This window comes from Prosopis cineraria, unplaced genomic scaffold (genome assembly GCF_029017545.1).
Source record: "Prosopis cineraria cultivar Desert tree isolate PC_DT_omini unplaced genomic scaffold, ASM2901754v1 PC676, whole genome shotgun sequence".
NCBI lineage: Eukaryota > Viridiplantae > Streptophyta > Magnoliopsida > Fabales > Fabaceae > Prosopis > Prosopis cineraria.
Genome location: NW_026556001.1, coordinates 12,454 through 28,963, shown reverse-complemented (window position 1 = coordinate 28,963; position 16,510 = coordinate 12,454). Strand labels below are relative to the sequence as shown.

The following is a 16,510-nucleotide window of genomic DNA, read 5'->3' as shown; positions in this document are numbered from 1 at the left end:
CCGTGTGTGACAAAACTAAAGATCATTCATTGAACTTTTTTTCTAATAAATTACGTACAATAAACTTTTAATAATTTTGATGGCAAAAAAATAAAGAAGAAGAAGAAATTTTCTCTATTTTATTCATCTAATAGCAACGGATTATATCCTTAAGAATTAGCATCGAATCTTTATTTTGCTAATTTTTGTTTTTGTTGCAGTACTTAGATGTACATACGAAAAGAAATATAATCTTTAATCTTTAATAACGAAGTGGATGTCTTATTAAAAATATCAAGAAGTCAATAAGATTATTCAAATTTTTGGCATATAATATTGTTAACACTAATTACTAAGTTTGAACGGAAGACATTCAATTATGATGTGATCAATAATGCTAATTTATTTACTTTTGAACAAAGTCTTTGCATTATTAGTTACACCATCACATCTTTTTTTTTTTTTGAGCAGAACACCATCACATCTTATATTGTCGATATTTCAATGTATATCCCACCTCTAGTCTCTAAAATTTTCTTACGGGGATCCATGTTGATTTTTTTTTTTTTTTTGTTTTTGGGTAAAGGGGACCCATTTTGAAAGTTGTTACTTAAGGAAAATATTTAAGTAAATCAAGTGTACCATATCATTTATAGTTTGTCTAGTTAAAATATTTCAAGTAATCTAAATAAAATATTGTGTGACATTTTTAAAAATAATTTTATTATTATAACAGAATACATATTTGATTTCTTATATTTTCTCTCTCTATTATCATTAATGTCAAAATTAGTTTATATTTAATGTCATTTAAATATTATATTTTTATTGGATAGACCACAAATGATATGGTACACTCGGTCTACCTAAGTATTTCTCTGTTACTTAATTAGGCACACTTACTCATCTAAATGGAGAAATTCTTTAATAGATCGAGTGCATCATTTATAATCTGTCCAATAAAAATATGACATTTAAATAATATTAAATATAAATTAATTATGATATTAATTATAATAAAGAGAGAAAAGATAAAAAATTAAGTATACATTATATTACAAGAATAAAATCAATTAAAAAAATGTTACACAATATTTTGTTTAAATTATTTAAAATATTTTAATTAAATAGATTATAAATAACATGACGTATCGGGCCTATCTAAATATTTTTCCATCTAAATGTATCACAAAAGGTACACACACAATTGTTTAGATTGTCGTCTATTTTTGAAAAATTGGATTTGGACAAACTCTCCATATAAACAGTCTTCAACCCTGCATTGATTTCTTATTTAAATTTTTCGCTTCTGACCGATTTTAGAAATAAGACAGCTCAAATTTCTTGACTTATTGATAGAGTGACTAGTCTTAGTAGTCATCAGGCATGCTTCGATACAATTGTAAATCAAATAAAGGAAAACGATGAGTCTTCTTAACAGACATTTAATAATTCTATAAGCCTTATTGGGTGACTATACATATTAATTAAAATATAAACTCTTAAAAAAATTACATAATTAAAATCTATGAATTCAGTTAATAAAAATGATAAGATTCTATGAGAATATTTTATCAACATTTTTTTGTTCAGAGTTCCTATAAAATCTTTAAGTCATCTTGTCTAAGATGACATCAACAGCACATACCTTTTGAAACCAAGCGAAGTTTCATGTAATTGCTTGCTCTATCACTTCCATAAAAATGCCAAAGTCTTGGCATTCATGTCATTCACGTCACTGTGTCCAAGATGACATTAACAGCACATTGGGTTGCCTGAAAGAGACGGCATATGAATAATGAAAGCATACAAACGGGCACTCCCTCCATTTCTATATATATATATATATATAAATTGTATTATACAATTTGAAAAAAATTGTTTAACTATAATAGTTATGTTTAAAAATAAAAAAATTAAATTAAAATATATTTATATTTAATCAAAACAAGGCTGCATTAATTATTTCTCGTGAAGAAAAATTATGAGTTTATGAGAGGTAATTTAAAAAAATTGTAAGAAATGCTTATTGATATATTTGATTTTGCTTATAAACAAAAACAAAACAACAATCTGATCTGGAAAAAAAAAAGTGGTAGATTCTATTATATATAGAAATGGTGAAGTAGTTAACTTATGCAATGTCCATCATAATCATTTTTTATTTTATTATTTTTTTGTTAGGAGTACAAACATAATTTTCCATTCATATTTTCATTTATACCAAATTTTTAGTTGTTTATGGTAGATCTTTGGCAAATTTTTCTATTACGTTCTCCATTACTTTAAGATAGTTTGAGCCATCATTTTTTTTTTGGGGGGGCTAAGTTGTATAAATACACTCTTATATGAGATTCACTTTTTTTCTTTGTGCAAAACGTCAATTTTCCTTTTATAATAATTTCGACGCATTCTGGATAATCAAATTTATGCCTAGCAGAAGATTTAAATTGCGTGCCAAAGGCAAAAGTGCATGTTATTGTTTTTCCTCTTTTTATGGTGATGGCCAGCCAGTAAGAGAAAATAATAAATAGAAAGCTTATTTAAATGATGCACAAACAATACAAACCATCTATTATGTGAAAATCACCTAACTTGTGTTCAAACCCGCGCAAAGGTGTCTTTGAAAAGGAAGTGGCATATGGGAACACTCCCTGGTTTCACTTTTAGCATTTGTAAGGCTAAATGTTTTGGGTTCCACTGTGACGTGTCTCTGTGACATACACTCACGTCTTTAACCCTACTCCCATCAGCCCCCTTCAACGACACCGTATAAGTAACAGTGTTCTTTATTTTGTGACAGTAAAACACAGCATACACATAATTGAGCTTGTGGCACACCAGCACTTTCGTCCCTCCCACCTTCTTCACTCCATGCATTATCTTGTATTCTTGCTTCTTTGTTTCCTTCACCACTTCTGTAGACAAAGCTTCCACGTGTCTCCCAAGCTTGGAAGTGATAAAATCAACCATGGATTCCAATGACGTGGCACAATACTTCTCCTCTCCTTTGATTCCTGACTCCTCACAAAATTTAATTGTATTCTTCATAAGCTCAGCATTTATTGACCCAGGCTTCACAGCAAACTCGTTCAATATTTCAGCCATCTGTTATTAATGAATCATAAACACTTAAATGCATGCATAAACTCATTCACAGACATGGTAGAATTAGTCTGACACTACGTACTTTGCTTGAGGAAAAGGGAATGGATTTCACGACTTCACGAGGCAAGGAGGATGCTTGGTTAGAGGTTTTCTTGAAGACCAAGTTCATTCTGTGGCCAACCTTCAAATCCTTTTCCAAGAAGAAGAGAGCTGTATTGGGGTTACCTTGGACTTTGGTCTCAGAGTCAGCATAACAAAACTCTAATTGGCAATGATGTCCTCCATCGCCTATTTCGATCTCGCCGCGGATGGTGATGCTGTGACCTGACCTGGCATTGACTATATATGAAAACAGAGGGACTATTGGTCATGCATGCTTTAGGGGCAACTTTGGCATTGTTCATTTCTAATTAATCTGTGTGCAAATATCTCAAAAGACAAACAATTTTGAAACGGAGGGAGTACCGTTTGTGAAGTGAAGATTGAAATTTTAAGAAACATACTAATGAAGAATACAATCTAACCAGCTGGGTGGAGGAGATCTGTGATAGATTTAGGCATGGGAGTAGTGGGAAGCATGGACTTCCAGTAAAGCTCAGGAGATAAGGCAGCATGCGTTGCCACCAATAATACAACCTGCAATTTCAATATTTCATTTATTCAATAAAATATGTAAAAATATAAATATTCATTAGCATTAGATTCATTGGAGAAGGAACAAGTGAAAAGAAGGAAAAAAAGAAAAAGAAAAGAAAGCGAACTCACTAAAAGAAAAGAAACGATGGGTTGGAGTGGATACTTCATCGTTGGAGAAACTATGTATTGAAGCTGCAAATAATTATCAGTTTAAGATATTAATGAGGAACTTATAGGAATCATAGAAAGAGGGAGAATTAGTGCTAATAAAATATTCTCGATAAGAGATATGGGACCCAGACTTGGATGTCAATCGATTGGGATTAGGGAGACTGACAAAGAGATTCTAAAAGGACGAATTAATTTAAGTTAGGTCCTTAGTGTTAAATATCAAAAATTTACAACTCAATCTCTCAATTTTACAATTCAATTGTAATGAATTTGCTACTTATGTTTCAAATTTTAACAGAAAAAATAATTTTTTTTATTCTTCAACCATATTAAAATTTGAAAAAACAAGTTATAAATTCATCACAATGCAGTTACAAAATTGAAAGATTGAGCTACAAATTTCTGGAGTTTGGCATTTGGGACTTAATTTTAATTAATTGGTCCTTTTGGGACTTCTTTGTCATTTTTCCTTGGAAATATACATGGTATGTGTGGGTAGCAATAGCATGCAAAGATCAAATATGAATGGACAATTTTTTTTAAAAAAAGTAATAAATTAAATATAATAATAATAATAATAAGTAAAATATTAACCATTCAACAAGATATTTCCCCACATGATAAGAGAGATAATAACAATAAACCTTATCTTACTAGATGGGTCATTTATATGGATTACACAATACTATTGTATTTTATCAACAATGAAACCTTTTAGTATAACATAATTGTGTAATTTTAAGGGCTGAATTGGTCTTAATTTCTTATATGTAATTTTCCCCACTCACTAATGTTAAACCCACGGTCTTTCTAATAGAGGTGACCTTACACCATTTTTAAATACTTGAGGATGAATTAGGCCAACCTTTTTAGGGTGATGATCAGTGTACCTTAACTATTTGGGTGTGAATATTTAGTTGTTTATTGATGATCATTGGCAAATTTTTCTATTATTTTCTCCACCACTACAAGATATTTTGAGCCATAATTTTTTGACTAAGTTGTACAAATACATACTCTTATAATAAAGTATACTTTTGATTCTCTAATTTTACATAATATTTTAATATAGTCTTTTAATTTTATAAAATATCTTTTTAGTTCTCTAAACAAACATCATTAGTTTCAAATAATTATTTTTGTCACCAATCATTGTTATTTTTTTAAAAAAAATTAAAATTAATATATTAGCATTTGAAAAAGTTTTGTTAATATTTATAATGAAACTAATAATGTTAAGGTTAAGAGACTAAACAGATATTTTATAAAATTAAAAAAAATGAAAGACCTATAGGAGCGTTTCACATGGAAGCAATCTGATTGGCTTTAATAAAATTAAGAATAAAATTGCAATATCCCGCAGGCCACATGCAAGGAGCATTTCTGATGGAAAGCACTCATGTAAGCTCTCCTCACAAGAGTATCCATTCACTGACGGAAAACTCAATCTTTTAGTAGAGGTAACCTTGCATGTATAAAGTTAAATGATTAAATGTACAATTTAACCCTGTTTTTATTTCTATTTTTTTTAACACATTATAGTGAATCAAATTTGTGCCTACAGAAGATCGAAATTACATGCCAAAAGCCAAACATGATGTTCTTTTCGCTCTTTTAGGTTAAGGCAAGTAAGAGAAAATAAAACACACAAAAATTTATTTATCCTAGTAGCAATGCCACCTCTCTGTCTCTCTGTGTTTCTGTTTTTTTTTTTATTTGGAAGATTTTGAGGAAGGACTGGATTAGGGTTAAAAATTTTACCAAAAAAAAAAACAGAGAGAAAATGAGAAACATAAAGCTTATTTAATTGACACTCAAACAAGACATGCCTTCTTCAAATTCTCTATATCTCTTTCCCCCCATACCATCTAATACTTTTTAATTCTATTTATAAATTACTTCTAATAAGTTTTACAGAAACTGAGAAAAATCATATAACTCATTTACTCTATTTAAAACTTTAATAAATCCTCAATATTACTTTTATTGAAAATATGTACTTTAAAAATACATTTTCTCTTTTTAACATTTAAAAAAGGGTAAAAGAAAAAAAGTATAAAAAAAATTTATTGATATGGTTTATAAATAAAACTAGAGAAAGAATGTGGAATCACCTAGTTTGTGTTGAAACTTGGAACCCATGCAATGGTGTCTTGAAAAAGGAAGTGGCGAATAGGAACAATCCCTGGCTTGACTTTTAGCATTTGGAAGCACAAACGTTTTGGATTCTATTTTGAGTTGTCTCTGTGACATAAGCTTGCAACTTTTACTCTGCTCCTATCATCCCCCTTCAACGACACCATATGGGCAACTATATTCTCTATTTTGTGACAATAAAACCAAGGTTTTAAGACCCGGACTGACCCGGACAATCGGACCGGTCGAACCGTCGTCCGCTGAAGAAAACGGGCTGGTTCAACCAATTAACCCGGATTAGTAGTTGGCCCGGGTTGGCCCACCTAGAACCGGATGGTTTTTAAAGACCCGGGAAAAACCCGGAACCCCGAGCTGGTTTTACGGGTCAACAGTGGGTCTAAAAAAATGACAAAATTGGTATTTTTAAAAATAAAAAACCCTTCTCCTCACTTTGTCTAGCAGACCAACACCTATAAGGACCCATTCTTCTTCTTTTTAGTCTCACTTCTCTCTGTCTCGCACAATGCACGCAGTCATTCTCGTCAGCTTCTCAAATCTTAGCCATCTGGGTTTTGTTCTCTGTGTCATCTCCCTCAAGCCACTCAACCTTTTGGGCTCTGTCTTCACCGTTCAGCCATCTTGGACTCGCCTTCTCAACCATTTGGGTTCTATGTTCACCCTTCGTTGTCTTCACCATTTAACTTTAGCCATCTCAAACTCTCTCAAACTTCAAATGCTTCTTTATTCTTCATCTTCACTTCACTTTCTTCATTTTGGTTTGTGACTTCGTGTTCTTGGTTAATTCTAGTATAGGCATCCAGTTGTTGAAAACAGTCAGATGGTGTCAAGCTCGACCCCTTTCATGATTCTTCATCTTCTTTGTTGATTGCTCTCTCTCTCTCTCTCTCTCTCAATCCTGATGAGATTTTCTTTCTGCCTCATTTATATCTCTACCCAATTTAATGTAATCTCTATGGTTCTAAATGGAGTAGAATGAATGCTAATAGATGAGCTTGCTTTTTATTATCTGAGCTGTTTATTGCAAAATGAAGGATTGTTGAATGGATGAAGATGAATCTATTTTTTATTGTCCAAGAGTTGTTTATTGCAAATAGAAGTTTTATTTTTTTCAAATGATTATGCCTAAATCCTGATGCATTCAAGAATCTAGTGTTGTATTTGTTAACTTGTTTCTTATATATATATATATATATATATAATTTTTTATTTAATTATTAGGTCACCGGTCCAACCGCTGGTCTGACCGGTTGAACCATGAGACCCGTGACCCATTGATATTTCCGGTTCACTGTCCGGTCCGGGTTTTAAAACATTGAATAAAACACAGCATAAAACACGTAACTGAGATTGTGGCACACCACCACTTCTGTCTCTCCCCACCTTCTTCACTCCATGCATTATTGTGTACTCTTGTTTCTTTGTTCCCTTCACCGCTGTCCGCTTACGTAGACAAAGTTTCCACGTGTCTCCCAAGCTTGGAAGTGATAAATTCAACCATGGATTCCAATGACGTGGCACACTACTTCTCTTCTCCTTTAATCCCTGACTCCTCACAATGGTTAATTGTATTATCCATATCCTCAGCTTTTACTGACCCAGGCTTCACAGCAAATTTGTTCAATATCTCAGCCATTCATTAGTAAACAATTACAAATACATAAATTTTAAAACTTTTTTTAAAAGAAGTAATAGTAGTTATAATAATAGTAAATTAATGAAATTTGAACCATTCAACCAGATATATTCCCTGCCTGATAATACTAGAGAGATGAGTAATTGATAGGTATGATATACATTCTGTACTTGTGCATCTATATTTATCCGTATCGTTTTAGAACCACCTATAATAAAAATGGGACCTGTTATTTCATCGAAAAGAAAAAATGGGACCTTTTAGAGTCGTAGGTAAATTAAAACCAAAAAGAAGTCATTACATTTGTTGGAAAAAAATAAGATTAAATGAGAAATTTGTCTTGGAAATTTTTCATTAGATGTAATTCGTATTTTTAACTGATTAGCACAAATATTTTCCTAAAAGTTTTAAAAAATGGTGCAATATTGCTATATAGTAATGTTTGATTTATGTTCCCCATTAAAATAACAATTTTTAATGGGATTAAAGAGAATTTTTTTCTTGGAAGTTTTTTTAAAGAACAATTGGTACCCTAAACTTTCAATTAACCTAATATTTTGGGTTATCAATATTTAAATCAAAAGAAAGGGAGATATCTACTGCTGATCAATGTCATATAATTAGTTACCTAAACTTTCAATTAACCTAATATTATATGATAGTTTTATACACGAAAAGGAAAAGGAAAGGAGAAAAAGAAGTTAGGACTCCCCACCCCCACTTGCTAGAGCGCGATTTTCAATGGTTTAGAGGTGAATTTGAAGATTCTAACTTCTTGGGTAAGTTTTGTCTCTCATTTTTCAACCGTTGTCATTCATTGACCTACTTTTTTGAATAAACTATGTACAATGAACCTTTCATCTTTTATCATCCATGCCCTTTTTTTTTTTAACTGGTCGCTTCTGACCAATTATAGAAAGTAATATAATCAACACATCAAGTCAATTCAAATTTCTTGATTTATTGATAATGACTGGTCTTAGTCATCAAGCACGTGCTTTGACAAAACTGAAAATCAAATAAAGAAAAACGAGTCTTCTTAGGAGACATGTAATAGTTTTATAAGCCTCAGGTGACTATACATACATATTTTTAAACGGCATTTCATATAGATAAATTTGAACAAAATATTAATATATATATATATATATATTCAAATTTATAGAAATATGTATATGTGAGTGTATAAATTCATAATTAAAAAGTTACATGATGAAAATCTAAGAATTTTGTCAGTAAAAATAGTAAACATTTTATGAGAATATTATACATACATATATATATATATATAAATTAAAGTTCCCATAAAATCTTGAAGTCTTTATGCCCAAGGTGACATCCACAGCTAGCACATTCCTTTTTTTTTTTTAGTAAAAATTGATAACATAGCTCAAAGGAGATTACATAGTAGTTCCCACACTAGGCCATCTCTTATTATCATCCACCTCCCTATAGTAAGTAGGGGTTGATCATAAGAGCAAAAAGAACCTGTCAAACTAGTAGCAAAATTAGCTAAATTATGAGCACATATATTGGCTTCTCTGAAAATGAAATTTAAAGAAACATGACTACTCCTGAACAGTAAAAATCTAGCATAATCAATAATGTCTCTATAAGAGTGTTTAGATGAATCTAAGCGAGTGATGATATTAATTGCCTTAGCACAGTCAATATAGACTTTCACCTGTTGAAAACCAAAACCTAGCATGATACCTAAGACTTCAGTGATCGCTGGAGGGTAGCTACCAATAATTGAGTTGAAACCCACCGCCCAATTCGCTCAGCAATCCCTTATGACTCCACCACATCATGACTTGCCCTCCTTGAACGATCCATCAACATCTAATCTTACTGCCAATGCATCAGGTTTCCTCCATCTTGTTAGAGATATTCTTAGACTGATGCCTCAAGCTATGTGATATGTTAAGTATTCGAAAGTCATTCCTGACACGAAAAATAGCTCTTGTATTATAAATCTCTTCTTCTTTAACATCCGTAAAGAAAAGTTTTTTGTACCAAGAGCACCAAATATCCCAGCACATGTACCCAAACAAGATATCGCATGGCAAACGCACCTTCCATTTCTTTACTACCTATCTCATGTTTCAGATTCCAAAATACCCAATTAGTGTCACTTAACCTCTTAAATTTGTCCCATTCACCTTCTTTAACTAGGTCCTTCCATTTAATATCTGCATGTGGACAGTCTCGAACTAAGTGCATGATATCCTCAGTTTGCCCACAACCTAACGGACAGAGATCAGATTCTTGTAACCCTCTACATGCACTCAGTTCTGCCGCGCGTACTTTACCCTTAGCTGCCAACCAAAGATGAATCTTTACTTTCTCAATTCCTGACCTGCTCCAAATTTTGCTCCATAATTCCTCAGCTGTTGATGATGTACCTGCAGTGAGAAATTTGTATGCTTACCCCGTCGCTATCATAAAAAACACCAAAGTCGTCTAGGCATCCATGTCATTCACATCACTATGTCTAACATGACATTAGCAGCACATTGGGTAGCCTAAACGAGACGGTAGATGGACAATGAAAGAATACAAACAATTTTTAGGTTTTTTTTTAATAATTTTTAATGTCAAAATAAACTTTCTTAATAGCAAGGTATTCAATGTATACCATTTTTAAAATTTAAAATACTGAAAGAAAAAATTATATCACATGAAAGTTTAAAATATTAACATTCCTAAACGAATAGTTAAATGGCAAAAAAACTATTTAGCCTAACATTAAAATTTTAATGTTTTTAATAATTTATTCAAAACCAGAAATCCTTTTTTACAATAATTCTCAAAATTAATCTGCTAATTAACCATCCTAACAATTCTTTCAACATATTAAATTTTAAAACCATATAATGTTATAAAAAATAAAATGGTTCTGTTCACTTATTTGTTGCCCATAATTGAAAAATGTATTCACATTATTCTTCCATGACTTTATTGATGTGAACGTCCCGAACTTTTTACAATACTCAATGTAAATGACAATAATGTTAGTTGACTATAATTCATTATCAAAAGCTTAGAGTTCTATTCAGATTAGGGATTTAAAAGCCAATATTGAATGGTTGTTTAATATAACCATCCAATATATTAACTACATATTGGACAATTACATCACTTAACCGTAATATTAAAGAATTTAAAATCTTTAACCACATATTGGACGGTGTTTGAAATAATCACTCGCTATATGTCTGTAATATTGGATGAATACTATTTTCATCTAATATGCTTTTCTATCTCTACTTATTAAATGGTTGAACAATATTCTTCTGATATTAAGATATATCATATATAAGAAATTTTGTAACAGTGTAAAAAAGTCAAAGTCTACTCATCAGTGTCATTCATATTTATCTAATATGTCATTAATAGCACAATCGGTTGCCTGAAGGAGACCGCGTGCGTTGAATAATGAATGCATACAAAACTAAATTTGTCGGATGCTCACTATAATGAAATAATGAATGGGGCCGGGCTATAGATTAATGTGTTGGCTGGTTGTTAAAAAAGTCATTCCCTTGTGGACGAATCTTTGATTTATCATATTTCATCACTATGAGGATGATAATATTACTTATATGATGTATTAAAAAAATTACTTAAATGAATTTTTATTAAACTTTTTACCTATATAACATTAAGAGCCCCGAGATCTGAAAAGTTCATAACCTGAAATAGGTCTTAATAATAAGCAAAAATAAAAGACAAGAACGCTATATATATTTTTTATATAAAATGACTATTTATAACTATATATAATGTCAATAAATTATAACTGTAAGCATAAGACAAAAAAATTTTGTCTTATAAATAATGTCAATAAATAGTTCATAACCTTGCTTGAGGAAAAGGGAATGGATTCCACGACTTCACAAGGCAGGAAGGATGCTTTGTTGGAGATTTGTGCGAAGAGCAAGTTCATTCTGTGACCAGCCTTCAAGTCCTTCTCCGAAAGGAAGAGAGTTGTGATGGAATTATCATGGAGTTTGGTCTCAGAGTCAGCATAACAAAACTCGAATGGGCATTCGACTCCTCTGAAGATGGTGGTGCCGACACCTGACTTGCCAGTATTAACTACTTTCTCCGGTCCTGAATATATGTATATAGTTTTTAAGACAAAATCCGCGCACCAATAAAATCCTCGTTCTTTGAAAAATACACATTGTTTTTTCAGAAAAGTATTATTTAAACTGAAAATTTAAGTTCTCAGAAAGAAAATGTCAATACTAGCCAGCTGGGTGGAGGAGATCTGCTATAGATTTAGGCATGGGTGTGGTGGGAAGCATGGACTTCCAATAAAGCTCAGGAGGCAAGGCACCAAGTGTTACTACCAATAATGCAACCTGAAATGTTATATATTCATATATAATATGCAAATATATAAATATTGATTTGCATTAGATTAAATGGAAAAGAAAAAGGTCGGGGAAAAAAAGAAAGCAAGTCGAAGCTCACTCCGAGAAAAGAAACGATGGGTTGGAATGAAAACGTCATCATTGAAGAAACTATGTATTGAAGCTGGAAATAATAAAAGTTAATGATATTAAAGAGGAACTTATAGGAATCCTAGAAAGAGGGAGAATGTTAATCAATTATTGTATGTCCTGAGATGTGGGACCCAAACTTGGATCTCAATTGACAATATACAAGCGATGTGGATAACATAGATCATATATGACTGGTCAACTTTTTAAAAGAGGTAATCCATAGTTAGTTGTCCGCAACCCTACCTCTCTTTTAAAAAAGGCCTTGAGTTTAAACTTAATATTGACATGTGTTATGCCTCTCTTTTCTCAAGAAAAGGATTAGGTAAAAGATAAACTATTGAAACTTAAAAAAAAAGTAGTAATAATAATAGTAATAAATTAATAAAATTTGAATCACTCTGATATTAGGGTTGTCAAAATTAGGGTTTTTAGCAACGCGGTAAAGTACTTTTTTTTTTTAACAAAACAATATCCCGATTGAGTACTTGGTAGCAAGATATGATATAAATTCTGTACTTGTGCCTCTATATTTATCCGTATCATTTCAGAACCACCTATATCGATTCAAATTTTGATGGAAAATGGGACCTTTTATTTTATATAAAAAAGGGGACCTTTTAGGGTTGTAAAGGTAAAATTAAAACCAAAAAAGAAGTTATTACATTCGTCTGCAACAATAAGATTAAATTACAGATTTGTCTCTAAAATTTTTTATTAAGTGGAACTGATATTCTTAACTGACTAATAGTTTTCAAAAATGATGCAATATTTCTATACAGTAATATTTGATTTATGCTGAATGTTAATTGAACAATTTTTACTATGATTAAAGAGAAATTTTTCTCTTAGAAGTTTTTTTTAATGTGCAATTGGTACCATAAACTTTCAATTAATTCAATACTTTTGGGCTATTAATATTCAAATAAAAAGAAGGGGGGATATCTTGTGACTGATGTCGAATAGGAAGTCGCAGAGCTATTATATGATAGTTTCATACACAAAAAAGGAAAAGGAAAGAAGGAGAAATAGAAGGAGCAAGTTAGGATTTTTTTCTACTGTTGCTCTGCATAAATGCACAGATCGTAGCAAGTAATACATAATAAGTAAAGTATCATTCGCATGAAGATTTGTATTAAAAATATGATTAAACAAAAGACAATAAGAATTCAATCAAGTTGAGTGAATCCAAAATATGATTGGTATTTAAAATATAAATTAAATGTTTGAAAAAGTATGACTACATAGAAAAGAAATTGATTCCAAAATTTTTTTAAAGTAATTAGGTTTAAGATTATTTATTTTCCTTTATATATATATACACACACTTCAAGAATACTTAATCAACCCCCATTATACTTTGCTTTTAATGATGAATTATGTTTGTCGAGGATACTCAATTACCCACAAGAGCTTTCTCAAGTTTCCAAGTAGATGTTTAGTATAATTAATCCTTGCTTAATATCTTAATTAACTAATCAAACTTGAATTTTCCTTGCAAATTTGATGTGACTATATGAGGTTAGTGAGTGTATTTCTACCTCATTAACAAAACTACACATTCAACTTATAAACTTTAAGTTCTTACACAATTTAACTCAAGTTATATACTCAAATTAGCTCTCTCAAACATCAATTAAGTGAATCTAACAATATAATTGATGGCCAATCAACTAGAAACATTAAGTATAGAGTGAAATTAACATAATCACATCATCAATCACAAATACAAAAGGAGAAATAAGTATTTAGTTCATATAAAGTGTTCAAAATAATCCTAGAATCAAGGATTTAGCTACAAATGTGTATAAAATCCATGACAAAATACAAATATATCAGCACAAACATTGAATAAAAGGAAAGGAAGGATAATGGAGAAGAAGAACCATGACATGAAACTAAAATCTTTTCCAATCTTCAAATCCAAGCTCAATCTTCCACTAAATCCATGCCCTAGCACACCCAAAACTTTCAAATACTCTCAAGAAGTCTAGAATGACGGCCAAAGTCAAGAATGGGTCATATATGCTCTACGACTCTAACTTTATCAGTTAAATAAAATGTTTCATTTTGTTGTTGCGAACAAAGTCACTACTTTGCCTTGTTTTGTACACTTCTCCTAATTGACAGGAGTAATCATCTTTCCACTTAATTTCTTCATCTAAAAACTTTCCAATAGCATCATTAAGAGTTCAGAAATGCATCTAACTAAATCTTAAATCAAAATATTAATAACTTAGTTTGAAAATACCAAAATAGAATTATGGTTTGAATTTTCAAAACAAAATGTACATTTTTCTAATTTATGTATTCAAAATATGTACAATTGTATTATAATATATTAAAAATTTAAGAAAAATGTACTTAAATGACATAAAATTTTAGAAATTAACGTCTACTAGGGAACAATTTTTCAGTGGTTTATAGGTGAATTTGAGGATTCTAAGTAAGCCATTTCTCTCATTTCATTTCTCTCATTTGTCAACCTTTCTCATTCATTGACCTATCTGCTTTTGAATAAACTATGTAAAATGAACCTTTCATCCTTTATCATCCTTCCACATTCAATGATTTTTTTTTTTAATTTGTCCCTTCTGACAAATTATAATATAGCAAGACAATTCAAATTTCTTGATTTATTGATTATGTGCTTTGACAAAACTGTAAATCAAATAAAGCAAAACGAATCTTCTTAGCAGGCATTTAATAATTTTATAAGCCTCGGGTCACTATACATACAGATTTTGAAATAGAATTTTATGTCATTTTATATAGATAAATTTGAACAATATATATAATATTCAAATTTTTATATAAATATGTATTTGTGAGAGTATAAACTCCTAGTTAAAAAGATACGTAATTAAAATCTAAGAATTTTTTCAGTCAATATTGTAAAGATTTTATGAGAACATTTAATTTATATATTTTTCAAAGTTCCTATAAAATCTTCAAGTCATTATGACATCAACTGCTTCATATAATGCTTGCTCTGTCGCTATCATAAAAGAACGCCAAAGTCGCCTTGGCGTTCACTAATATTTGGCGTTCATTAATATCACTATGTCTAACATGACATTGACGGCACATTGGGTTGCATAAACGAGACGGCAGGTGGATAATGAAAGCACACAAACAAGTGGCTGATTTATCAATATCCATCATTATCAGGATCATAATAATTGTTAAGTTTTTTTATAATTTTTTAAAATTAAATTTTTTTAATAACAAGATACTCAATGTATACTATTTTAAAATGTTAAAAGAGAAAATTGTATTACATGAAAGCTTAAGGTATCAAGCATTTCTAAACGAACACTTGAAGGATAAAAATACTGTTTAACCTAACATTAAAATTTTAATATTTTTAATAATTTTTTCAAAACAATGTTTTGTTATAGTTAACGTTGGCTAATGACTTGTCTATGATCACCAGCGACTGGTGGTTAATCAATGCTAGTACATGTTAACTTAATTACAATTAAGTCCCATAAGACATGAGTGTATTTGTACAAATTCATGAAATTTTTTCATAAATAAGTTTCTTATATAGAATCTGTCTGTAATGTTCCCTAATTAATTTTGGGAAAAGATCTGTATAGTGAGTCCCATGTAACAATTCTAATTACCTAAAGGTCCCACAAAATGGATAAAATCTTTGAAGTTTCAATAGACTTCAGTGTAAATATTTTTTATAGTCTAATTACTATATTGCCTATGATCTGAAAAAAAAATGAAGCTATTATTATCTGTTGCCTTGTCATTACTCGTTGTTTTGTTGAAATTACATTTTGCTTTGTTATCAATTTCAACAGTGTATAACTTTTTTAATTTAAAATAAAATTCTTCCCTCTGATAAACTATTTTTTACGTACTAGTCACCCTAAAAGTTAAAGTGGTACAATAAGGATCATGAAGTTCTAAAACTAGAAAATTACCAATAAATCCTTTGAAATTACAAATAAATCTTCTAAAAAAGTAATAAGAATTAATTCCTTCACAATTACAAATAATTAAATAAAACCAAAATACCATTTGAACAAGACACTTTGACAATCTTTGATCGGCTTATCAATCATCAAATCGGTGCAAAAGTGACAGTAAGTAATTGAAAAAAAATATTATGTGTGATTTAATAATTTCGTAACCCGTTTATAATTAAAAGATTCGTCGCTTGCACTTTACACGAAAAATTTTATAAGTGAGGCAAATAAATTAAAAAGTTGAAACACCATTTATCGAATTATGAACGACTCAGTCGTTGCAGAAACTTAATATATATAAATGCAAGGGACGACCATTTCAACTTCATTTA

At 30.5% G+C, this 16,510-nt stretch overlaps 1 protein-coding gene across 1 annotated transcript; it reads right to left on the bottom strand.

Moving 5' to 3' along the window:
* Window positions 1–2,530: 2,530 nt before the first annotated feature.
* On the bottom strand, window positions 2,531–3,893 carry LOC129297989 (BURP domain-containing protein 3-like). Its single transcript, XM_054936370.1, has 4 exons — window positions 3,853–3,893; window positions 3,612–3,723; window positions 3,170–3,426; window positions 2,531–3,087 (listed from the first exon to the last, which is right to left on the bottom strand). The coding sequence occupies exons 1-4, from the start codon at window positions 3,889–3,891 to the stop codon at window positions 2,581–2,583; spliced, it is 915 nt and encodes a 304-aa protein (XP_054792345.1). The 5' UTR covers window positions 3,892–3,893; the 3' UTR covers window positions 2,531–2,580.
* Between the last annotated feature and the right edge of the window lie 12,617 nt (window positions 3,894–16,510).